At 36.9% G+C, this 26043-nt stretch overlaps 1 protein-coding gene across 1 annotated transcript in view; it reads left to right on the forward strand.

Moving 5' to 3' along the window:
• The window catches only part of DNAJC13 (DnaJ heat shock protein family (Hsp40) member C13), a 121165-nt gene that overhangs the window by 89543 nt on the left and 5579 nt on the right, over nucleotides 1-26043 (forward strand). The window contains exons 43-55 of the mRNA XM_001115526.5: nucleotides 183-299; nucleotides 3971-4148; nucleotides 5918-6009; nucleotides 7481-7580; nucleotides 9342-9416; nucleotides 9622-9734; nucleotides 15685-15854; nucleotides 16015-16057; nucleotides 16397-16570; nucleotides 18159-18338; nucleotides 18684-18824; nucleotides 20735-20878; nucleotides 23189-23288. Coding sequence (XP_001115526.2) covers nucleotides 183-299; nucleotides 3971-4148; nucleotides 5918-6009; nucleotides 7481-7580; nucleotides 9342-9416; nucleotides 9622-9734; nucleotides 15685-15854; nucleotides 16015-16057; nucleotides 16397-16570; nucleotides 18159-18338; nucleotides 18684-18824; nucleotides 20735-20878; nucleotides 23189-23288 — 1627 coding nt within the window. The remainder of the gene's footprint in view (nucleotides 1-182; nucleotides 300-3970; nucleotides 4149-5917; nucleotides 6010-7480; nucleotides 7581-9341; nucleotides 9417-9621; nucleotides 9735-15684; nucleotides 15855-16014; nucleotides 16058-16396; nucleotides 16571-18158; nucleotides 18339-18683; nucleotides 18825-20734; nucleotides 20879-23188; nucleotides 23289-26043) is intronic.

Below are 26043 nucleotides of genomic sequence, written 5' to 3' on the forward strand. Positions count from 1 at the left end.
ATTTGGAATAAAAAAATGTAATTGTGTGCCTATTCCAAAGTCATTTTAAGTACTGTGACATGTATCACACCACATTTTTTCTCTAGAAAATGCATAGATCTCTCAAGTTACTTATCTGTTAAGTTATTAAACTGAACATGGATAGATTTACATCTAACAGTCTATTTTCATCTTTTAAAAAGGGTGATTGTGACAAAACTTATGGATCAGAATTTGTCTACAGTGATCATGCCAAAGAACTTATTGTAGGGGAGATTTTTGTTAGGGTGTATAATGAAGTTCCTACTTTCCAACTGGAGGTAAGCGCTCTGCTTTTAATTTTATCTGATACCTTTGATCATCTGTTACTGAAAGTTACTAGTGTAGTCACACTGTATAGAAGCACACTTCATTTTATTGCACTTTCTTTACTATGTTGCTTTTCTCTTTTAAAGAAAAACATATTGAAGGTTTGTGGCAACCCTGTGCCAAGCACAACTATTGGCACCATTTTTCCAGCAGCATGTGTTCACTACATGTCTCTGTCACATTTTACTAATTCTCTCAATGTTTCACACTTTATCATATCTGTTACGGTGATCTGTGATCAGTGATGTTGCTCTTGCTAATTGTTTACGTAAGATAGTGAAGTTCATCAATAGTGAACTTCATCAGTAACTGTATGTGTTCTGATTGTTCCACCAACCATCCATTTCCCAGTCTCCGTCTCCTGTGGCCTCCCTATTCTGAGTCAACAATATTGGAATTAGGCCAGTTAATAACCCTACAAGAGTCACAGGTCTCTCACTTTAAATCAAAAGCTAGAAATGATTAAGCTTGATGAGGAAGGCTTGTCAGAAGGTGAAATAGGCCGAAAGCTATGCCTCTTGTGCCACACAGCCAAGTTGTGAATGCAAAGGAAAAGTTCTTGAAGGAAATTAGAAGTGCTACTCCAATGAATACGTGAATGATAAGAAACTGAAACAGCCTTATTGCTGAGGTATGGAAAGTTTTAATGATTTGGATAGAAGATCAAACCAGCCACGACATTTGCATAAGACAAAGGCTAATTGAGAGCAAGGTCCTAACTCTCTTTAATTTTGTGAAGGCTGAGAGAGAGGGTAAGGAAGCTGCAGAAGAAAAGTTTGAAGCTAGGGGGGTTGGTTCATGAGGTTTAAAGAAAAAAGCTATCTTCATAACATAAAAGTGCAAGGTGAAGCAGCAAGTGCTGATGGAGAAGCTGCAGCAACTTACCCAGAAACTTAGCTAAGATAATTGAAGGTCACTACACTAAAGTTTCTAATGCCTTCTATTGGGAGAGCATGCCATCTAGGATTTAGCTAGAGAGGAGCAATCAATGTCTGGCTTCAAAGCTTCGAAGGACAAGTTGACTGTCTTGGTAGAGGCTGATGCAGCTGCTGACTTTTATGTTGAAGCTCATTTACCCTTCTGAAGATCCTAGGAACTTTAAGATTGATAAATCTGTTCTCACTTATAAGTGGAGGCTAAATAGTGGGTACTTATGGACATAAAAGTGGCTATAATAGACACTGGAGACTACTAGAGGGAAGAGGGGGTGGTCAAGGTTGATACTGTAGTCAGTACCTGGGTGAAATCATACCCCAAACTTCAGTATTCCAGGTAACAAGCCTATGCACCTACCCCCGAATCTAAAACGAAAGTTGAAATTATTAAAAAAAAAAAAAATACGCTAAATCTGCTCTGCCTGTGCTCTATAAATGGAAAAACAAAGCCTGAATGACAACACATCTGTTTATGCATATTATATTATAAGCCCACTGTGGAGACCTACTGCTCAGGAAAAAAGAGCTTTCAAAATACTACTGTTCACTGACAATGCATCTGGTCACCCAAGAGCTCTGATGGAGATGTACAAGGAGATTAATATTTTCATGCCTGCTAATACAACATCCATTTTGCAGCCCATGGATCAAGGAGTAATTTAAAGTTTTACATCTTGTTATTTAAGACATATATTTCATATGGCTATAGCTGCCATAGATAGTGATTCCTGTAATGGATGTGGGCAAAGTAAATTGAAAACCTTCTGGAAAGGATTCACCTTTCTTGATGCATAAGAGCATTTGTAATTCATGGGAGGAGGTAAAAATATCAACATTAACAGGAGTTTGGAAGAAATTGTTCCTGGCTATCATGGATGACTTAGAGAAGCTCAAGATTCCAGTGAAGGAAGTCACTGCACATGGGCTGGAACTAGCAAGAGAACTAGAATTAGAAGTAGATCCTGAATATGTGACTCAGTTGCTACAATCTCATGATAAAACTTGAACAGATAAGGAGTTGCTTCTTGTGACTAAGCAAAGAGTGGTTCTTGAGATGAAATCTTGTGAAGATGCTGTGAACATTGTTAAAATGACAAAAGATTTAGTATATTACATAAACTGAGTTAATAAAGCAGCAGCAGGGTTTGGGAAGATTGACTTCAATTTTGAAAGAAGTACTGTGGATAAAATGTTATCAAACAGATCACATGTTACCGAGAAATCTTTCACGAAAGGAAGTCAGTTGATAGAGCAGACTTCATTGTTTTACTTTGGGAAGCCACCCCAACCTTCGGCAACCACCACCCTGATTAGTCAGCAGCTATCAACGTCAAGGTGACATTCCCACCAGCAAAAAGATTGACTTGCTGAAGGCTTGGATGATTGTTAGCATTTTTTAGTTAAGGTATGCACATAGTTTTTTAGACATAATACTATCGTACACTTAATAGTAGACCACAGTATAATATAAAAATAACTTTTATACGCACTGGAAAACCAAAAAATATGCTTTATTTTGGTGATCTGGAACTGAACCCACACTATCTCTGAGGTGTGCCTCTACACTGAAATATAATACCTGAAATAATACCTAATGCTTGTGATGGGGTGACCACTGACAGCTTGTGAGCCTCTTTATCTTGATTGTTGAAGAACTGAATTTTATGAAGTTTGTTCATAAGAAGTTGTTCCTTGCCCAGCTTTTTCTTATATTTTATGCCTACTGCTATCCCACTGGGCCGTGGCCTTTAACTCAGTAGTCCTTCATGGACATACAAGGCCAGTTACATGCTCATTTCATCACAAGGGATATCAGACCACCAGACCTGAGGCTTCCTCTGGCCAGTATTAGGAGAAAATATAGGTTGGAAATAAAGATTTTTTTAGAAGATGACTGGAGTCACATCAGATCATCTTTTGTGATGATTCCTAATCACTTCCAGAAACAACTGAGGAGCTTCTTCTGAGCGCTTGGGGATCATACAGGGAGTTTTTGCTCTCATTTTTTGTTTTTTCTATTTATTGACAGGGGTCTCACTATTTTGCCCAGGCTGGTCTCAAACTCCTGGCCTCAAGCAGTCCTTCTATCTCAGCCTCCCAAGTAACTGGGATTACAGGTGCAAGCCACTGCAACTGACTTGTAGGAGGTGGCAAAGAGGATTTGGTGATTGATTTGTTTGTAAGAAGGAAAGAAGTGAGGCTTTGTTTTAGAGTTTGCTCTTAGAAGAAAAATTTACTAAGCCATAATGTGTATCACTTACCACAGAGTAATATATATGTAAATAGCTATTAAGCAGAATGAGTTAAGTAACTTGTGAAGTCCTTTTGAAAATTGTCCTTTGAATCTATGTTCTAAATTTTTTATAACTTTTAATTATAAAAATATAACCAAATTTTAGAAGTTCTATATCATACTATCTGTTACTTCAATTGATAAAGGGAGGAGGTATTCTAATCTCAGAATTGTTACACTAAGATACTAATGGGAGTATATCAGATCTCTGGAAGTTGAGAAATACAGTATAATGTTTCCTGCCCTCTACCATGTCCCCTATAATGCATAGGTGTATTCGTATGTATGTATTTTATCATGTTTATTCACTTTCATAGCTTAAAGTTCTTTCTTTTGCTATGGAGTTATTTCTTAGGGCACCCATGTGTTTTAAATACTTGTCTGCTTTGATTAGGTTCCAAAAGCATTTGCTGCAAGTCTCTTGGATTATATAGGCTCCCAGGCCCAGTACCTGCACACATTCATGGCCATCACACATGCTGCAAAAGTGGAGTCAGAGCAACATGGAGATCGCTTACCGAGAGTAGAAATGGCTTTGGAGGCTCTGAGAAATGTCATAAAATATAATCCAGGTATGTGACTAAACCTTTGATCAGTAAGACCCATATAATACAGGAGCCCTAAAAATTCCAATAATCAGTTTGATCAGGGAAAATTATACTTGGTTATACTGTATTAACATAACATTACAGGGAATTTACCCTGTAATATTTTTACAATAAAAGTTAAGCTGGGGAGAGAGGTCAAGGCACCATGTTTAGAAAAATTCATGTCTCTATGAGAACATGTATCTAAATGAGTTGAAAAGGCAGAATAGTTTGATAGCATAAAATTTCACATGTCATAAGTTAACATATCAAGTATAAGTGCTTGAATTAGAGTTATTTAATAAGAAGTGATCTAATTTTTGCCTCCTTTCTGGTCTCTAACCAGTGCCATGTGCATATGGGCACTGATATTTTTGAAAAATTGCCTGAAGTTTTTGGTGAATAAAAATTGAAATAAAGATGTGAGAGTTCCTACTCTTAATCATCTTTAAGATATTACTCTAGCCTGACTCCAGGGAGATGGGTGAGTGAAAGTCTAACAGCTTCTTTCAACTCTAACTTTGATAGTAAATATAGAATATAAACCTAAAATAATACAAATTCAATTTAAATTACTTGATCTTTTAAAATAACATTGAACATTACCTTTCAGGTACATTTCTACTCTTCTTAGTATGTATTAAAGTACTATTAAAATTCTGACTTTTGGGTTATTGCCAAAAAGTTATTTAAATAAAATAACAGTAATTAAATATTGGGAAAATTACGCATTTACAGGATGTACATTGGGATGTTATTAAAGACAGTGTTATAAAATCTGAAGAAAACTTTGTCTTTTTTTTGGAGTTGTCAAAGTGTGGAATATTGCTAGTGGTATGTTAGATACAAAGAAATTGTAGCAGAGCAGACTGTTGATTTGGAACTTGTAAAAAGTTGAAGAAAGGCCTGTGCAGAAATCCTTCTGATAATATGTATCACATTTATTAGAATTAACTCTCTCTTGTAATTTAGAAGTATGGTTTGTGTGTCGTTGATGTATTTGACAGTTATTCCCTATTAAGTGGTTTGAAAATGAATTTAAAAGCAACATATTTATAGAATATTCTCAGACTCTTTAATTTGAAGGAGGCTTACTGAGTTATCTTAAGAATCCTCAAAAGATAAGAAATTACACTGTTTTACTACCATATAGAAAAGGAAGAATATGCTGAACAAAACCTGTTTCATGCTTTTGTTTTATTAACAACAAAATGGGAGTAAATATATGGGATTAGGATTTGAGGTAGGTAGGAATGGAAATACCATTTCATTTTATGTATTTTCACAGGGAGTGCTTTGTATATTCATACCAGTTTGTTTGTATTATAGTTAAGTGGCAGAGTTCTAACCTAGTCTTATTTAAAAGCCAAATCATGTCAGAGTCTCCCAAAGTATAATTAGGTTGAGGGGGGTAACCCTAAGGTCTAGAGGTAAAGAATAAAATTACTACCTTACACTTTAGATTTTTGAGCTATATTTGGATTGTTTATTTGATAAAGGTCTTAGCCTGAGGGTTAGGGGTGGGGATGGGAATGCAAACAAAGTAAACCTAAAAAGCTCTAGTACCTTACATTTTGCCTTTTCAGACTTATGGCTGCTTAGAGGTCAACCACTTACTTCATGTCACAGATGTTTAGAAAGGGTTATCAGAGACTTAAAATTGACAGTAAACAACAGTGTATATCGGTTTTCTGAAGCTAAATAATTTCAAACATCTCTTGGAAATAAAAAACCATTTTATTCTTATTCTCTAGGTTCTGAGAGTGAATGCATTGGGCACTTTAAGTTGATATTTTCTCTTCTCCGAGTTCATGGAGCTGGTCAAGTGCAGCAGTTGGCTTTAGAGGTAAAAACGTTTTGTACTAAAGCATGTTACTTTTCCTACCATTTACCATGTGTGATTGGAGTCTTGATCAGTCATTGAAGTTGAAGTATGCTTTTTTTTTTCATCATTTTGCCTATTAAGCCACATCAGTATTGTTTGAAACTTGAATTAACATGCTGAACTTGAAGAGTGAATATTGCACAATTGCACAATGTCGTTCAAAGTGGTTCTCTTTCTGTTATGTGTTAGGGCTTGGGATAGTGTTGTACAGTGTCAGGTATGGGTTAAGGAATGGGCTTTACTGGGGAAGCTTAGAAGCCACACATCAGCAAGAAGATGATGCAGCGTTTCCCTGATTGCTGTGTTCCCATGGAGAGACATATTGAGGCCATATCTGTTGGCTACATACTGTGGGTTTGCATTCCAGAGGAGCGATCCTTGTTCCTCCCCCTCAGCTGATCTCCCTTCTTACAAATCTAATACAAAAGCTACCTTTTCTGTGAGGGTTACAGACAGACACCTGGGTGTGCTGCTGTTATAGGAGTGGCCTAAAAAAGCCAACTGCCAGAACCCATGGGTCTTAAGAGTCCAAGAGAAGTTGGAGTCCACTTGTTCAGGATATTGAAGCCACTAGTCTCATAGGATGCTGTTTAAATGTAGCCTTTTCTTCTGAGAGAGAAGCAAGAAGTCCTTAGTCACAAGTAGTTCTTTGCCCAGGCAACCCAGACTTCCCAGGATTATTTCTGAGATCTTAATCTTTGTAACACAGTTTATTGCACAGAACACCAAATGTAACTCTGCAGTGACAGTTATATAGATGGTTTATGAATTTGTGTAACATGTTCTTAGATAACATTTTGGCTTAAAACAGATTTTTAATAGAATAAATAACTTTAAATTGGTCAACAAGCTTAACAAGCAAGTTATTTCAATTGAAAAACATGTTTTCTACTTAATTCCTTCAAGCATCTTGTAACTTTTTAAATAAACGTTATTAAATCTAGGATATGTTGCACTGAGACGCTGACCAATGATGTTTAGATGTATACTCTAAAAGATTTGAGTGGTCATTGTTTCCGAAAGAAAAACATACCTTTTTCTTTATAATAGAAAGAAAACCCCAGTCTGTTGTGCTGGGTGCTGAAGACGTTTACTTTTTTCCTTTAAAAGTAAAAAAGTCCCAGTAGTGAGAATCATTATTTTCCTGATCACCAGCCACCACCCAAACTCTGTAATTGGAAAACACTATAGTATGTACCTTAGTTCTGGAGCATGTATGGGTATAGGATTGAAGGCTTCTTAGAAACCTCAACGTATTATTTCCAAAGAGATTAAAGTAATAAAGGCAATCTTTTAAAATTAAACTCTTATCTAAAAGTTAAATGTTTTGTCCCCCAAGCATTTATCTCACTTGTACAGTCTATATGACTTAATTTGATTTAGGTTCAAAATTATTTCTGAAACTTTTATTATCCTGTTGATTAATTTTCAGGTTGTGAATATAGTGACATCTAACCAAGACTGTGTCAACAATATTGCTGAATCAATGGTTTTGTCCAGTTTGTTGGCTCTTCTGCATTCGTTGCCATCAAGTATGTATACAGGTGGAATTTTGGAAACCACAGCAGGATCAGCCCATGGAAGGGAGTTGTTGCATAATTGATACAAAACCTCAAACAAATGTCATCTATGTTTAGTTTTAAAGTGTTCTTTACACTAGATTTGTCTTCCTAATTATGTTTTACATAGGTTACTGTCTTGCTTTTCCCATGTCAAAATTTGAAAATTGGGGGTGAGAGAGGTCCAAAACCAACGGAAAATAACCTGGGATTTTCAGTTTATTGAGATCCACACATGGGTAATTGAGAATTAACTAATATTTCATGGCTTATTAAACATAAGTAATCTTGGATGATAGAAAACATGCTTAAGATACTGATGGCCTTGTATTCAGCTTAGTGTTCAAATCTGTGTACTTTGTCTTTTGCTGATTTGATATTAATAAGATAAAATACCAAGGTGGTTTAAAAAATATCCCAACCTTATTTCCTGAATACAGCCTGCCCTAATCTATACAATTACCTAGTCTAATGGTTTGTAATTATGCTAAAACCAACCCTAAGATTGCTTTTCAAAGGCAGGAATATTGAGTTTGTAGGCAATTACATGTAACTCCAGACTCACCAGTAACCAGAATACATTGCCTAGTTGACTTTGCCAATCCCTTGGAAGTCATGTTAATCTTGAATTCATGTCTGTCCACCTCCTTAAGAGAAGGAACCATATCGTTCATCTTATATACCAGTGGCTTGCTTATTTTTGGTGTTATGTTTGGTAAATTGAGTTGAATTTCTATGGAATTTTTTTTCTCTTCAATACATGATATGCTTGAAACAGGTCTTTAAAATGGCAGCTTTGTAAAGTCATTTGCAGATTGTTTTTATCATACCTGCAACCTTAGTTTGTTTTTCTTTTTTCTTGGTTTTCAGTAGCTTTGTGAGACTTCAAACAATGAAAACTAAACTGGTTGGTGAAGTAAAGGATGTTATGGAACTCATAATTTTTATACTTATATACTCCAGTCAATATTTTAATCTTACAGGGAAAATAGCTGGCATCTAGATATTTTAGCCTACTCTCGATCATTCAGATTTCAGACTAAATTATCTTACTTTGTTTGCTAAGGTACATTGTTACTGTTTTTGTACATTGTTACTGTTTTTGTTGTTTTCATGTCAGCCTAATACTTTGCAGCCTCTACCTTATTTGCCAGCACTTTATTCCTTTGGCCACCTGTCTGTCATTCCCATTTGACTCTAGAAGAGTTAAGTCCAGTAAGCTATACTTGCATATAATATGGTAGTGACTGGGTGAGAGGCATATAGGCTTTGTCCAGAAGGATGCAATTATGTCTTAGAATGGAACCCGGTCTTATAACTGCTGCTTCCTACTTTTTCCCTCAAGACAGTAGCACCAGGTAAAAATCTTAGATGCCTGATTAGAGTGTCCTCTGGGTGTCAGGAAATTAGAAGGTTTTTGGATGTGCAGTGAACAGTGAGGTAGGAAGACAGGGTTTTATAGTGGTTATGAGTATGGACTTTGGAGTCAGTCAGACCTGCATACAAAACTCAACTATACCACTTACTAGCTGTGAGACCTTGGGCAGGTTAAACTGGACCTCAGCTTCCTCACTGATAACATGGCCATGAAAATACCTGTCTCACTGGTTATTATGAAGATTAAATATGACATCCTGTGTAGAACATCTAGTTAAGTGCCTGACACAGAGCTGGTGCCAAGTAAATATAAGCTAACCTGATGATGCCTTCCTTGAAATGTCTTTTACTCTGCAGGTCGTCAGCTTGTTCTGGAAACTCTTTATGCTTTGACATCAAGTACAAAAATAATCAAAGAAGCAATGGCAAAGGGTAATGTAGAGTGCTTTCTTAGCTAGTCATGTGCAGTATAATGAAACTTATTTTGAGCTGCATTTTACAGCCTGATAAACTAGAAGAATGCTTTAGAATGTTTACAGTTTTTAAAAACTACATTGAGTTGAAATATGGTTGAAAATGAATTCTGATTAGAAAAGTCAAATTCTTTATAAGCACTAATTCTCTTTTTCCTTCATAGGTGCTTTGATCTACTTACTGGATATGTTCTGCAATTCAACACATCCACAGGTTCGAGCCCAGACAGCAGAACTTTTTGCCAAAATGACAGCAGATAAACTAATAGGTCCAAAGGTAGGCACAAAATAAGTTCTTGAAAGGAAATTAATTATTAAAGCTTTGTTACTTTGATACTGATTTCAAGAAGTTGAGTAAAATCTGAGATGGTGTGGATAAAGAAATGATGTGATGTGAAAGTTGGAAAATTGACGTTCCAGAAATTGTTCTTATATATTACTGTTTGAGAAAACTAGAGTCAGGGCAGCCTGTACTGGAATTGAAAAGTCTTAAGAGAATGTTTGGATTATGATGATAAACTGTTCATCTCCCTCAAAGAGAGAACAAAAAGTATATCAAGACTATGACGGAAAATAGGTTAGACTTTCACACTTCAAGGATTGGCCTGTGGAAATAACTAGTGAAGGAGATGGTGGTTTGTGTCTTTTATATTCCACACCTGAATTATTAAGGACATGCCACCCTCAGCAGTGAATTCATATAGGGACATGCGTATAACAGCACCTCTGGCTTCTAACTCTTCAGGGAGATCTTCTATCCCAAATCTGGAGATAACCAGATGATCTCTGGATCCATGATCCAGTTTGAAGAGCAGGAACCTGTTAAAGCAATAGTTCTGAATAGAATTTCATTCAGGTGCAAGTGGTATCAATGTCCCTTTATTTTGTTACCAAGTCAGTTTCACAAGTAGTACTCACTGAAGAATCCTCTGTGCCTGACCACAAAGCAGCACCTTAGAGTCATAGGGGAACCATGAAATAAAGGCTCAGGAGTCCCACTTTCAGAATCTGATTCAGTAGATCTAGGGTGGGGCCCATTCTTAACATGCTTCCAAAGTGATTCTTTTGAAGTCTATTAGGACTGATATTTAGGGATCATTATTCAAGCAAGTCCACAAAGGCACTTTGGGTAAGGGGGAGGCTAAGGTCCCCTGCCTCTATCTAAAGCCAGAGTGGCTTCGCTTGTACACATTGTGCCTCCATGTAAAGTTCAGTTTGAAAACAAAAAAAGGCCAAGGCTAATTAAACACTTTTTACATTAATAAAACAAATTGTATTCAGTTGTTTTCTTGCTTGATCTCTCAGTCTAGGTATTGAGAATCTATCATAGACCTGAAACAGTTTTACTTTAGTAATAAGTTCATAGTCTTCAGTAGGGTTGATGAGACAAGGGAGATTACATTTGGAAGCCTACAGGGAGGGTCTATAAAATAGTTAATATTTAATATTGAATTTTCTTAAAGCTAGAGCTATGTAGCACATAACTGTAATATCTAATATTAGTTATTTTTTCAATAGTGTTTTGGATGCTTAAATATGTACTGGAATCAACTGAGCCCTTTGGTTATATTTCTGACCTTTGAAATATGTGCGGAACAAATTTTATCAAGCTGACTGTTTTTACACTTAAACTTTCTGTATAGAAAAAACACAAGTATCAGCACCTTAATTGCAAGAGATTCTATTCTAGAACTGTGGTCAGTAAATTTTTTTGTTTTTGAGACGGTCTGGCTCTATCGCCCAGGCTGCAAGTGCGGTGGTGCAGTCTCAGCCCACTGCAAGCTGTCTCCCAGACTCAAGCCATCCTCCCATCTCAGCCTCCCAAGTAGCTGGCACTACAGGCATGCACCACTACACCTGGCTAATTTTTGTATTTTTTGTAGAGGTGGAAACGTTTGGCCATGTTACCCAGGCTGGTCTCAAACTCCTGAGCTCAAGTGATCCACCTGCCTTGGCCTCCAAAAGTGCTGGAATTGCAGGGTGAGCCACTGTGTCTGGCCAAAATTTTTTTTTCTTTTTTGGTAACAGTTTTCTTGAGCTATTAATATTGTTGACATACCATACAGTTCACACATACCTAGTGTACAATTCAGTGGTTTTTAGTATATTCACATATTGAGCAACCATAATCAATTTTAGGTTTGATTTTCATCAACCCAAAAAGAAACCCTATTTCTATTAGCAGTCACTCCCCATTCTCCCTTTCCCCTAGCACCTGACGACCGCTAATCTACTTCCTTCTGTATAGATTTGCCAAATGCTGGGCATTTTTTATATAAATGGAATCATACTATATGTGGTCTTTTGTGACTGACTTCTGTCACTTAATGTTTTCATATATGTTGTAGCAAATATTAGTAAATTTATTTTTATTGCCAAATAGTATTCCATGTTTTGGTATCCATTTATCTCAATGGACACATCGATTGTTTCTACTTTTTGGCTCTGCTAAATTACACTACTGTGAACATTTGTGTACAGGTTTTTATGTGGACATGTGTTTTTATTAGGAGTGGAATTTCTGAGTCATATGATAATATTATATTAAACCTTTTGAGGAATTGTCAGATTGTTTTCCAAAGTGGCAATACCATTTTACATTCCCCTAGCAATGTATTTATCATCTTCTTCTCTAACACTTGTTATATCTTTTATGACAACCATCCTAGTAGGTATGATGTGTTATATCATGGTTTCGATCTGCATTTCCCTGGTGGCTAATGTTTTCATGTGCTTATTGGCCATTTGTACAACTTTTTAAGAGAAATGTTTATTTACATCCTTCACTAATTTTTAAGTTGAGATTATTTATCTTTTTATTATTGAGTTGTAATTGTTCTTTATATGTTTTAGATACTAGTCCCTTATTATAGATATGATTTTCAAATATTTTTTCACATTTTCCTGATTGTTTCTCCACTTTCTTGGAGCACGAAAATTTTTAATTTTAAGAAAGTCCAGTTTCGTTTTAGTTAGGCTTGTTCTTTTGATGTCATGTCTAAGAAACCATTGCCTAATCCACAGTTACAAAGATTTGTGGCTATGTTTTCTCCTTGGTGTTATAGTATAAGCTGTTAGGTTTATGTTTTTGATCCATTTGAGTTAATTTTTATCCATGGTGTGAGGTAGGGGTGGACCAGTAAACTTTTTCTATAAAGGGTGTATTAGTCCATTTTCATGCTGCTGATAAAGACATACCCGACACTGGGCAATTTACAAAAGAAAGGTTTATTGGACTTAACATCTGCACGTGACTGGGGAGTCCTCACAATCATGGTGGAAGGTGAAAGACATGTCTCACATGGCAGCAGACAAGAGAGGAGAGACTGTGCAGGGAAACCTCCCTTTTTAAAACCCTCGGATCCCTTGAGACTTACTATCATGAGAACAGAACAGCACGAGAAAGACCTGCCCCTGTGATTCAGTTACCTCCCACCGAGTCCCTCCCACAACATGTGGAACTTCAAGATGACATTTGGGTGGTGACACAGCCAAACCGTATCAGAGGACCATGTAGTCAATATTATATCCTTTGTGGGGCATGTGATCTCTGTTACAAAAATTGAGCTCTCCTGTTGTGACAGGAAAATAGCCATGGACAGTAAATGAACAAATGGATGTGGCTGTGTTCCAACAAAACTTTATATACAAAAATAGATGGCAGGCCAGATGTGACCCCTTGTTTGCCAACCCCTGTTCAACAATAGCTGAGTAACCTGAACGTAACTGAAGGTTTATGGTCACAGTATTTGCCTTATGTAAGTTTTTTGCTCAAATGTTTAATAGTATACACACCAGTGAGTAATAAACGTATGTAGTTCTTAGCATTTGAAATGCTTTAAACATCCTGGTAAAATTAGCTTTAATACTGCTTTTTACTGATGATAGACTTGGGTCATTCATTAATTGAATTAAATTAGAATACTAAAGCATTCTCAGAAATATGATAGGAAGAGACTTTTGATTTTGTACAGCTGATCAAATAATGTGCCTTTTTAAAAAGTATGAGATGACAGTAGGTTAGATTAAGTAAACTTAGAAATGAAAGGACTCATGTTAAGACAGTTATCCTAAGTACAATTAAAGTTTGCTTTCGTATCAACTTGTTAAGACTCATAAATATAGCTCTTAAATAAGACATTTTAAGTTCACCCAACTGGTCAATAGATGATTTCTGTAGCAGTCACTTACAAATACAGCTTATTACGAGCATATAGTTCACTTCTGAAAAGGTTATTACTTCAAATTTAGTTTGCTTGCCATAAAAATTTCAATTTTTGTTTCAAGCTATAAAATACTTTAAAACAGGTTAGTTATTAGGAGTTTTTTAAAATACTAGTATATAATGAAATCTGTTAAGACATATCAGATATTTCTGCCCTAAAATTTATGTAGAATGATTTCAACAGTGATTCTTATTAGACAGCTAAGTATGTTTCAGAAGAAGATTTTGTTAATAACCTTAAACACAACAGTCAGGCACAGTGACTCATGCCTGTAGTCCCAGCTATTCAGGAGGCTGAGGCAGGAGGATTGCTTAAGGCCGGGAGTTCAAGACCAACCTGAGTGAGGTAGAGAGACCCCATCTCTTAACAAAAAAAAAAAAAGTTAGAAATTAGCCAAGCATGGTAGTGCACTTGTAATCTTAGATACTCAGGAGGCTAAGGAGGGAGGATTACTTACGCCCAGGAGTTTGAGGCTGCAGTGAGCTATGATCAAGCCACTGTACACCAGCCTGGTAACAGAGTGAGATCCTGTCTAAAAAAAAAAAAGATAAAAAACAGCAATAAGCAATTGTATTAAAGGTGAAGTAATTGGCCTGGTATAGCAAGATGGCAGCATAATGTTCTGAGCAAAACTCTTTTTATGAGTCACAGATCACGGACTTAATGACTTTGGGTAACTTGTCTGTCTTTAGCTCCACAGTGAAAAAATTAAAATAAATGGCCTTTAAGTCCTGCTCTAACTTTTAGGTGCTTCTTTGGCATGTTTTTCTCTGGTCTTTGTGAGAATGAGCTACTAGGGGCAGATATACCACAGTGAGCAGGTCAAGCATTGTTCTTACACTCAGGGAGCTGATGGCCAAGAAGGACATACTTAATCACTTTCTCTACCTTCTCTTGTCCTTTGTAGAGTTTAGTTACATTGCAGCACAATACTCTCATCATAGGGAATATAGGAAGAATTAAGCCTGTGAAACCTCTTGTTGAGTTCACCTTGGTGGTTTTATTTAATATATAACAAATGCCCTTCCATGGGAACCCCAGGAGAAATTGCTTTTTTCCTCCAGAAATAGTTGGGTGTCTCTGAAGCAACTGACATGATTTTATTTTGTGGGTGTTCTGTTATGTAACTGAAATTTAGCTCATTGGCTTCTAGGAAATTCAGAGCTAAATTTGTAGTATATCTCCGGCAGTTACGGAGCTTTTTATGTTTCTTTTGTGTACTGACTTCATATTAGTCTTCATTTATTCAAGTATTTAAGCATATGTTATGTGCCAAGGGCTGAGAATACAAGCAATGAGTAAGAAAGATTGGGCCTAGAGGGTTTCCATAAGATAAGATTTGAGCCCAGAATTTGACCCAGAGAAGAGATAAACGTGATGATCTGAAGGAAAAACACTTTTCCAACCCTTGTTTTTCCCTTTGCCCCATGCCTCGCACTAATTTTCATTTTGTCTGTATGTATATGCTAGATGTATTTTTTAAAAACTGCATTTTAAATCCTTTTTTGGAAAAAGACACAGTATAACATAAAACATGCAACAAAATAAATGCACTAGAAAATACTTGTAAGACAGAGGTAGAATGAGAAAAATTAGTTTGTGCGGGCAGGGCTATAAGGGAGAGTTGGAAGGGACAGGCCTGGCTAAGGGCATTCTGCATAGGTAAGGCAAGACCTATGAGGTGTGCTCTGGGAACTTTACCATACTAGTGATACTGAGGCAGGGGGTAAAAATAAAACTTTTTTTTTGGTCACCATGGCAGAACAGAGAAAATGAAACTTGATAGGTAAGTAGGATCAGGTCGTACTGACTCTTATTTAAAGGTACCTTTGCATAAACCGAGGATTATCTTTTTCACTTCAGAACTTTTAGGTAATGGTTATGGCCCACATAAGTCATAACGCAAATTATATTGATATTCTATCTTATTAGCAAAATACAAACAAAATATTGAGATATTTCCAATAGGTGTCTTTTTCATTCTCAAACCTCCTCCTATAGGTTCGAATTATGTTAATGAAATTTCTACCAAGTGTTTTCATGGATGCTATGAGAGACAATCCTGAAGCTGCTGTACATATTTTTGAAGGAACTCATGAAAATCCTGAGTTAATTTGGAATGATAATTCCAGAGATAAAGTGTCCACAACAGTTAGGGAAATGATGCTAGAGTAAGTAAAAACAAAGGTAATAATTTATAGCCTTTAAATAAAATCACTGGGAAGGGCAAACATTTCTTACTGTGCCTATCACCTCTAAAACTTATGCTAAAGATTAATGAAAATGTATTTTGTGACTGAAGTTTGGTATTCATCCCTTTTTTTCCCCAAGGCACTTTAAAAATCAGCAGGACAACCCTGAGGCAAACTGGAAGGTAAAATATGCTTTTATTTTACATCTTATTTTCTGTTGATTTAGTTGTTTTAACTTTCTACTGAGTCAGTTTAATGCCAACCTATAACTACTTTGTTGTTAAGACTCTTGGGTATTCCCCTGGAAAATAAGGCTTCAAACATAAAAATTGGAATACTTACTTTTGAAGTTAGTAAGAAGAGCACCCATTCTGAACTTTATTAAGAAAAAATTCATAATTTGATTACATTAATGGCTATTTGTGGACTGATTAACATTATAAAGAATTCTTTAATATAGTGTGCATTTCTAGCTTCAAGATTATTGAGTGCCTTGACTGTGGTTCTTTCTCTATTTAAAGTTACCTGAAGATTTTGCCGTGGTGTTTGGAGAAGCAGAGGGTGAACTTGCTGTTGGAGGAGTCTTCTTGAGGATCTTTATTGCACAACCAGCCTGGGTTCTAAGAAAGCCTAGAGAATTTCTTATTGCACTGTTAGAAAAATTAACTGAGCTCCTAGAGAAGAACAATCCTCATGTAAGCTTCAGTCATCAGCAAAACATTTCAAAGACTCTGCTAACTAGACTGGTGTTTCTCTTACAACCTTATTCACAAAGACCGTGAATTAGGAACTGGCCAGCTCTTTCAGTGTAGCAGCCACATTTAAATTCACACATGCCCCTCGATCATTTTTTGCCATGTTCAAAAGCGAAGCTCTTTAGTATGTTTATGAACCAAAGTTAAAGGTATCTATACTGAGAGGATGCTATTTCTAAAAATTACAGAAGCCCTAAAAGGAGGTTTTTACTGTCCATCTCTAACGAATATGTAATTTTAAGGAGAAACCTAAGTGTTCAGTGTTCCTCTGAGAGTGTGTTCTGCTTGGGCATGTGCTACACTCTATGTATATGGCAGGGATAACCCTAGTCAAAGAAATTGATAGAAGAGTAGTAACTATGTGGCTGAATCCTGTATCTGTGGCTGAGGCTACCTGGGAAGCAGGAGTGAGTGAAAAGGTAGCTTTGTTCTTGGTTTGCCAAGCCAAATACCCTGATAGTATATAAGATTTTGTTTTTCAAAGTCTTTTTTGTTTTCAGAAGTTTTAAGATTTTGTTGAGATGGAAGACAGTTGACCTACATGATTGTTGTTGAATTAAACAGCCTGGCTACAGAATAAGGTGATTAAGAGCCTGAGTTGTGTTATTAGGTGGTCCCAGCCATACCACTGACCAGCTCTGTGACCTTGGGCAATACCCCATGACTCTGCCTCAGTTGCTGCGTTTATAGAATAATCATAGCACCTGTCTCTGAGGCTGAGGTTCTAATGAGTTAATATATATAGAATACTTAACATAATGTCTGGCACATTTCAAGTGCTTAGAAATTATTAGTTATTATCATTAGCTTAGTAAAACATATTTTAGAAACATGATTAGCTTGCCAAGTATTTACCAGTGCTACTTTCCGTAGTCATATTCCTCTAAGAGGATTTTTACTACATACATAGTTTGCTTGGAAAATGCAGTTCTCAGAAGCTAAAACTTAGGGAAAGCACACAGCAGTTTCCTCCTATGTCACCTTTCTTTTTGGACACATTCCAATTTTAATGTTAATTTAAGATGCATTTTATTATGGTTCTGGATATGTGCATCTAGTGGTATAAGCTGAAGGTCTTTCCAATCCGTTATCCACAATAGAAAGTGCTTTGTGGGAGCCAGACATGTTAAATGGTAGGATTTTTAATGAAACTGGGAAAAACATTTCACTAGTTCTTCATTCTTCTGGATTATTGTTCTGACACTAACATACCTGCAACATGGTCTAAAAATTTCTAGTAATATCATTTGGGACATGATCTCTTAAACCTGCAGTAGAAATTAGGTATACCTAACCTAGTGAAATCTTGCTTATATTAAAATAGCACATTCTTAAAGTCCTTTGGATTCATTCCTTTTATCAAAGAAAATGGGAAGTTCGTTGTTCTCTTCAGATTCGTGAGTCTGTTTTCAAGTATCAGCACTTAGAACTTTTGAATCCCTAGTTTTGAACACCAAATACATTACCTTGGATATTTAGGATGGTGTGAGTATTTTATAGTTGATTTATTTTTGTTTTACACCTGCAGGGAGAAACTCTGGAAACCTTGACAATGGCAACAGTGTGTCTCTTCAGTGCACAGCCTCAGCTGGCAGATCAGGTCCCGCCATTGGGCCATCTTCCCAAAGTTATCCAGGCAATGAATCATAGGAACAATGCCATTCCTAAGAGTGCCATTCGCGTTATCCATGCCTTGTCTGAAAATGAGGTATTGATGAATCACTTAGTAGCTTATAAGCTCCAGAATTTATGTGCGCTCCCTTCTTGACTGATATAAGTTGTAGTATTATATAAATCCCCTTTCTGCCATGTGTCTTTTTGCATACGAACCACATGGTATTTTATTAGTTCTGGGTTTATCAAAACTGGTATCTATCAAATCAGTTTTGATAGATACCAGTTTAGATGATATAATTAATAGATTAAATTTTGGTTCAGTTCATTGTTAAACTGAAAGGGATTCTTTTTTACGTATTTACTTATTTTGTTATAGGATTTACCATGTTATATAAATATTGTTACTCTACAAGTAACCTTCTCTTTTGGCACTTAGCTGTGTGTTCGAGCCATGGCATCTTTAGAGACCATTGGCCCACTGATGAATGGAATGAAAAAGCGAGCAGATACTGTTGGTCTAGCCTGTGAAGCAATTAATCGAATGTTTCAGAAGGAGCAGAGTGAATTAGTAGCACAAGTAAGTGACTTTCTAGATTTAGCACTATTTTAGGAAAGCAAACATACCAAATAGACTTTCACTTATTTGGTACTGATTTGGTTTCCTTAAGGTTGATGAGAGTTCACTTGTGAGTTTGTGTATACACAATTTTATATCTTATATATACATACACATACATACACAGTGTATATAATATGTGTGTGTTTATGTGTATGCATATATACATGTATATTAGTGTGTGTATATAGACACACACAGAAAAATGGGGCCAGCTGCCAACAGTCTTACCAACTCGAAGTACTTTTATGGTGTATAAAATTTAAATCTTGGCTATCCATTGTGCAATTAGCTTAGCTTAGCTTGCTTAGCTTGATTTGTAAAATGTGCTTCATCCTCTTTGGAAAAATTTATTCTGTTAATTTATTCCTTTGTTTCTTAAGTCATGTTTAAGAAACATGCCAAGATAATGCCTTTTTCAAAGAGACTGTCCACCTAATGAAAACTGGACTTGATGGATATCCATGTAGATAGATGTTGAAAGAACAAAAAACATGCAATAAATTTAAAAACTTACAAAAGCGATCTTTCTAAAATGTAACTCAAAGAACAAATACCACATGATCTGACCTGTAAGTGGAGTCTAAAACAATCAGACTCATAGAAGCAGAGAGTAGAATGGTGATTACTAGAGGCTGGGGGTGGGGAGAATGGGAAAAAGCTGGTCAAAAAGTACAAAGTTTCTGTTAGGAAGAATAAGGCTTTTAAGATCTATTGTGCAGTATGGTGACTATGGTTAATAATACATTGTATATTTCAAAATTGGTAAGAGTAGATTTTAAATGTTTCCACAAAAAAATAAGTATTTGTAATGGTAGATATGCTGATTAGCTTGATTTAATTATTCTGCATTGTATGCATGTGTCATAACATCACTTTATTTCCCATAAATAGATATGATAAAAAATAATAAAGTGTTTAAATAGAATTCTGAAATATAACTGAGCCATTCTTCATCTTAAAAACCATTCAGTGGTTTCTCATTACCTGCCAGATGACTAAGGGACATCTGGTATCCTTAGACAGAATACAAGGCCCTGCATCTTTATTATCTGGGCTTCCCATTCTCCCAGCTCCTCAGCCTTACCCGCTGGACCCTCACTGAGGCAAGCAGAGCTGTTGGGTACATCTCAAAGAGATATTGGGTGCTCTGAGGTTCAGACTTGTGATTGGCTTGAGGAGTATGATGTGTAGGAAAGAACATGAGCTGGTACTACCACTTACTGGCTTTCTGACCTCAGATGTGATATTTAACCTTAAAATGCTCAGATTTCTCATCTGTAAAATAAGGTTATGACATCTCGCAGGGTTGTTATGAGAATAGTCCCTGAAAAAAGAGGTGCACTCACTAAGTGTCTTATTTCTACCTATTCCCTCTGAGTTTCAAAATGGATAGTGAAAATGGTGATACTAGATTATTCAGCTTTTATTAGGCTGATATGAAATGTACGATGACTACAAAGATTGATGTTTGAAGAAAATATGAAAATATACTAACGTATTTCAGAGATCGTTGCCTGTTAGTACAGTGTTACTAGGGCAGGCAGCCCAGTGCAGGAGCTAAAAGCTCAGGTTCTATATTTTCTGGCTCCAGATATATATTTTAGTACTGCCCAGCTCTGTGTTTTTTACTGTTTTACCCTTTGTGCATTAGTTGAATAAAATAATTGATGTATAGCATTTAGGATGGTTGATGGCACAGAATAAGATCTCATTAAATAAAAATATCATTAGCTACGTAAGCCTGTGTATGGCATTAAAATATGGTGCACAGGCTGCCTTCCAGGTATGGTCCTGGGGGTAAAATTATTTCTTCAGTGGATGATTTGCATTTTTTCTGTGTGTTTATATATGCTTAATATTTTTTCTAGGCCCTGAAAGCAGATTTGGTTCCATACCTCTTAAAATTACTCGAAGGCATTGGTCTTGAAAACCTGGACAGCCCAGCAGCCACTAAGGCTCAGATTGTTAAAGCTCTCAAGGCAATGACTCGAAGTTTGCAGTATGGAGAACAGGTGAGTCTGCTTAGAGGCAACTTTTGATTTTCTGAAAGCCAGGGTCTTGGCTGTGGATGATCCACGAACCTGTGTTCGAGTTCCACTTACAGATACGGTTCTGTTGGCTGTAACTGGAGAAGATCCAGAGCCCAAGGATGGACTTGCATACCTACCTCATAACTGATGAAAAAGCATAAACCGTACACTCAGTGTTCAAGAGGATTCTCCTGGATAGTGATGGCATGTTGTACACTTCAGGAAGAAAAATGCTGGAAACCTTTAGCACGGAATATGCAGCATTTAGTGCTGCTTAACTTTCAGCTCTAGGAGTTATTCATGGGTAGTGATAACGAAATTCATTAACCATCCCATAATGCTATTTTAAAAGATGTAGAACATCATTTTTGTTTTCATTTCCTTTCTTGCTGGTGCTTATAAAGTGTTGGGTTTTTTTTTTCTTTTGTCGTGACTTCATTTTTCCTGTGTGTATTAGTGTATTTCAGCTCCCCGTATTTGCTGACTTCAGGCCTGTTCAGTAATTTAATTTTCCTCCTCGGTTTTATTTTTATTATTGCCTCTAAGGAGTTCCTCATTCATTGTTACTATATAGCCCCATCTACTAATGCTCATTTTTATTGACATGAAATTTACATAGCATAAAATTAACCATTTTATGGTAAATAGTTAATTGGCATTTAGGACATTAACAGTGTTGTGCAAATTCCACTGTATCTAGTTCCAAAACATTTTCATCACCTCTGAAATGGAGCTACTCTCCCTTTCTTCCTTCCCCCAACCTTTGGCACCCACCAATCTGTTTTCTGTCTCTGGATTTACCTCTTCTGCGTATTTCATATAAATAGAATCATACACATGTGACCCTTTGTGTCTGTCTTGTCACTGAGCATGTTTTTAAGCATCATGCATGTTATCAATGCTTCATTTTTATGTCTAAATATGTGATTGTATGTAAATGCTCCAGTTTGCTTGTCCATTCATCTGTTGATGGACATTTGGGTTATCTGCTAATCTTCTACAGGTTTTAACTGACTTCAGCTACAGCTTTCCTGTAGTGAATTTACTGGATTTGTATGTTTCAAGTAAAGAAACATTTTTCATGCCATTGTCATTCTATCGATATGATCATTTAAATGATTTAAAATGATATTAAGGAAGAGAAGCAGCATGTATTGCTGCAGTCATTAACTAGTGTGTTTTAAAAAGTATGTTCTTGGGTTTTGCCTATGAGTGTTCTAAACGCCAATCAGAGGCTCTCCTGCGTACCACTTGCAGGCAGTTGTCTTGTCCTTGACTTGCCTCAGGATTCCTGGTAATGAAATTAGCAAAGTAATCCTGACACCCACTTTCTACACCCTAGGCAGGGGAGGAAAGAGGTATAGTAGTTTCTAAATAGGAACTCCCCTACCAGCTTTACAACTAATCACTTCACTATTGCTTCCTTCCAAGGTTGGAGCAGGTGCCCCCTTCCTTGGACTCACACGGTCCCCTTGGATAACCCTGCTTTAATTCTTACCACGGAATTATTTGACTGTCTCCCCTACTAGATTGTAAGCACTTCAGAGACAGTCTGTCTTTCTCGTATTTGTGTTCACTGTGCCTACCACATAAGAGGTGCTCAGTAAAATATTTGATATGAACATTGATGTGCAAAAGATATTCACTAAGTTGGCATTTCCTGAATGTTTTGTCACCCAGAAATATCGTTCATCTTAGTTTAGTGCATATTCCCACACATATATTATTTATACTCATATGTGTATGTATTTCAAGTACATACATGTACACATTTTACTTCTGATACTCTGATGCTTTCTATATTAACCAGTTTTATTTTTTCAAGCATACTGTTCATAACCCTCCTGGTTGTTTCATAAACGTCTTTAGGTCATAATTTGAAAGACTGCTTTAAGTTTTAGCTCAATTTGACAGTATCTTCTCCCCAAACTCCTTCCTTGAGAATAGCTCATCAGCCCATACACTGTCAAGCCATCTGTTACTGTCACAAGAAAATACTCTGCATAGGAATCTTCCTCCTTGAATTACATATAAGCAGTAATTGTAGGTTCAAATAATAGAGTCCAGCTTTAGCAGGACGACTGACTCGAGGACTTCTTTGGGTCTGCCTTAATGAGATGTGTCTGGCACAGTGCCTGCTATGGCGTGTTTGGTGAATGCTAGTTCTTGCTCCATATTTGGGTCTTTCTTCACTGGCCTTCTTCCTTGTTGCTTTGGAAGTTGGTTTTTCTTTTTGTCTTCCAACATCCAGCCCTTGATTTTATGTTCAAAGGGCGTGTTTTACTTCCCTAGGTGAATGAAATCCTGTGTCGTTCTTCAGTCTGGAGTGCCTTCAAAGATCAGAAACATGATTTGTTCATTTCTGAGTCACAAACAGCAGGATACCTCACAGGTAAGCCATACCTAATTGGTTATCATAAGACACCTGGCAGAAGCCACTTGGACCTTTCTTTTGCCTTAAATAGACTTAAAATTGTGTTTAGAGTGTTTCTTAGGCTACTGGCTGACCTTTCTTGGAGGTGCTATGAGCATGTGGTAGACCTCTGGTTAATTTAGCCTTATATAGCATGCAAACTGTTGTTGTGTTGAATAGGTACTGACTAAAGCATGTATTTTTTTCAGTTTTGATCCAGTTAATTGGGTCATAGAATATATTTGGAGCATGTCTGTATTAATTTATCTTGTAAAGAGAATGAGTAAATATCTGCTGAGGAATATCAGTATCAGAAACATATCATCGTTCCATATCTGTCAGAATAACAGATTAAAACTCCAATATGTATAATTGTATGTAAAAGATATTCTTGACTGGGCGCAGTGGCCTGTAATCCTAGCACTTTGGGAAGCCGAGGCGGGCGGATCACAAGGTCAGGAGATCGAGACCATCCTGTCTAACACGGTGAAACTCCCATCTCTACTAAAAATACAAAAAATTAGCCAGGTGTGGTAGCAGGCAACTGTAGTCCCAGCTACTCGGGAGGCTGAGGCAGGAGAATGGCGTGAACCTGGGAGGCAGAGCCTTGCAGTGAGCCAAGATGGTGCTACTGCACTCCAGCCTGGGTGACAGAGTGAGATTCTTCCTCAAAAAAAGATATTCTCCTAAGTTTCCAGTGATTCGTTTATGGTTTTGCTAAATATTTAGGGTATGTCCTTTTATGGGGGTGGAATATATAGGTATCATGAATGAAAGGATGTTTTATTGCTTTGGTTTCAAAGGATACTATGTTTAAAACTCAGAACATTTGTTTGACACACTAATTGCATAATTTTAGAATAGTCATTTTCATATAGCCTTCAACATAAGAAAGTCAGACTATTGCTGAATGTTAAAGAGGCAGTATCTTGTCTGGTATAAAAGTTTTTAATTTGAAATTAACCTTAGGAATATGAGGCGGTTCTTGCTGTCTGCCTGAAATTGTAGTATATAAAAAGATGTCAGCCCTGCATTCTCTCCTAACCAAAGATGGTAGAGATAAACTAAGAGAAAAAATTATCACCCACGGTTTCTAAACCATTGTAATTGTTTTAATCTTGATTGCTAGTATAGAAGTTTATAAAATCATGAAGACTCAATCTGGAATATTCAAAACTAGGGGCTTTGGAGGAAGTTTTACCTGGTTTTAATTTTAAACTTGGTGTGACACTTTTTTTCTTTACCATAACCACTTTAATATTGACACTCCTAAAGGTGGAGCAGAGTCCTAAAATGTATAAACATGCAGTGCTTTGGCTGCAGGTCTGTCCTGTTCAGAACAGTGTCATAGGTTTTTGTTTTAACTTTTCCATCTCCTGTCCCTCATATCTATGGAGGAAATACCTAGACCGTGGTCTTAGTCTATCCCATATCTCTCTTCAGATTTGGTGTTAAAACTATAGCTTCTAAGTAGGAGTTTGTTCTTACAAGCACTATAAAAACTTTACCTCTTTAGCCTCTGTCCAAAAATTTATATACCACATTTTGATGGCATTATATTCATTACTTTGTGTATAAGGATGGTATGATTGAAAAAAAAAAATCTGCCTTATTTTTATTTTATTATTTATTTTTTTGAGACAGTCTCGCTCTCTCACCGAGGCCAGAGTGCAGTGGCGCGACCTCAGCTCACTGCAACCTCTGCTCCCCGTATTCAAGTGATTCTCCTGCCTCAGCTTCCCAAGTAGCTGGGATTACAGGCTTGCCCCAGCATACTCAGCTAATTTTTGTAATTATTGTTGTTATCATTATTATTTTTAGTAAAGATGGGATTTTGCCATGTTAGCCCTGCTGGTCTTCAATTCCTGGCTTCAGGTGATCCACCCACCTCGGCCTCCCAAAGTGCTGGGATTACAGGCGTGAGCCACCACACCTGGCCTCTTTTTTTTTTTTCTTTTTTGCGACAGAGTCTAGCTCTGTCACCCAGGCTGGAGTGCAATGGTGCAGTCTCGGCTCACTGAAACCTCTGCCTCCCAGGTTCAAGCCATTCTCCTGCCTCAGCTTCCCAAGTATTTGGGATGATAGGCATGCACCACCATGCCTGGCTAATTTTTGTATTTTTAGTAAAGGCTGGTCTCAAACTCCTGGCCTCAGGTGATCTGCCCACTTCAGTCTCCCAAAGTGTTGGGATTACAGGCTTGAGCCAGCACTTCCGCCTTTTTTTTTTTTTTTTTTTTTTTTGAGATGGAGTCTTGCTCTGTTGCCCAGGCTGGAGTGCTGCAGCATGATCTCAGCTCACTACAACCTTTGCCTCCTGGGTTCAAGCGATTCTCCTGCCTCACCCTCCCAAGTAGCTGGGATTACAGGTATGCACCACCATGCCTGGCTAATTTTTGTATTTTTAGTAGAGATGGGGTTTTACCATGTTGGCCAGGCTGGTCTCAGACTCCTGACCTCAAATGATCCACCCGCCTCATACTCCCAAAGTCCTGGGATTACCGGCGTGAGCCACTGCACCTGTTCAGCCTTATTTTTCTTAACTAAGAGTAAATTGGCCCTGAAGAATAGTAGTATGTATATTATAAGCTTCTCTACAGGAAAGCTTGTTCTAATTCTTTTATTCTGTCTTATCTGCCATTCTTTGACTTGATGAAATAAAAAACATGTGTCCTTGACTTAGATTGTGAACCTTTAAAAGGTCTGTGGTTAGAATCCAGAAGAAATAGGGGTTTAT

Source organism: Macaca mulatta, chromosome 2 (genome assembly GCF_049350105.2).
Source record: "Macaca mulatta isolate MMU2019108-1 chromosome 2, T2T-MMU8v2.0, whole genome shotgun sequence".
Classification (NCBI taxonomy): domain Eukaryota; kingdom Metazoa; phylum Chordata; class Mammalia; order Primates; family Cercopithecidae; genus Macaca; species Macaca mulatta.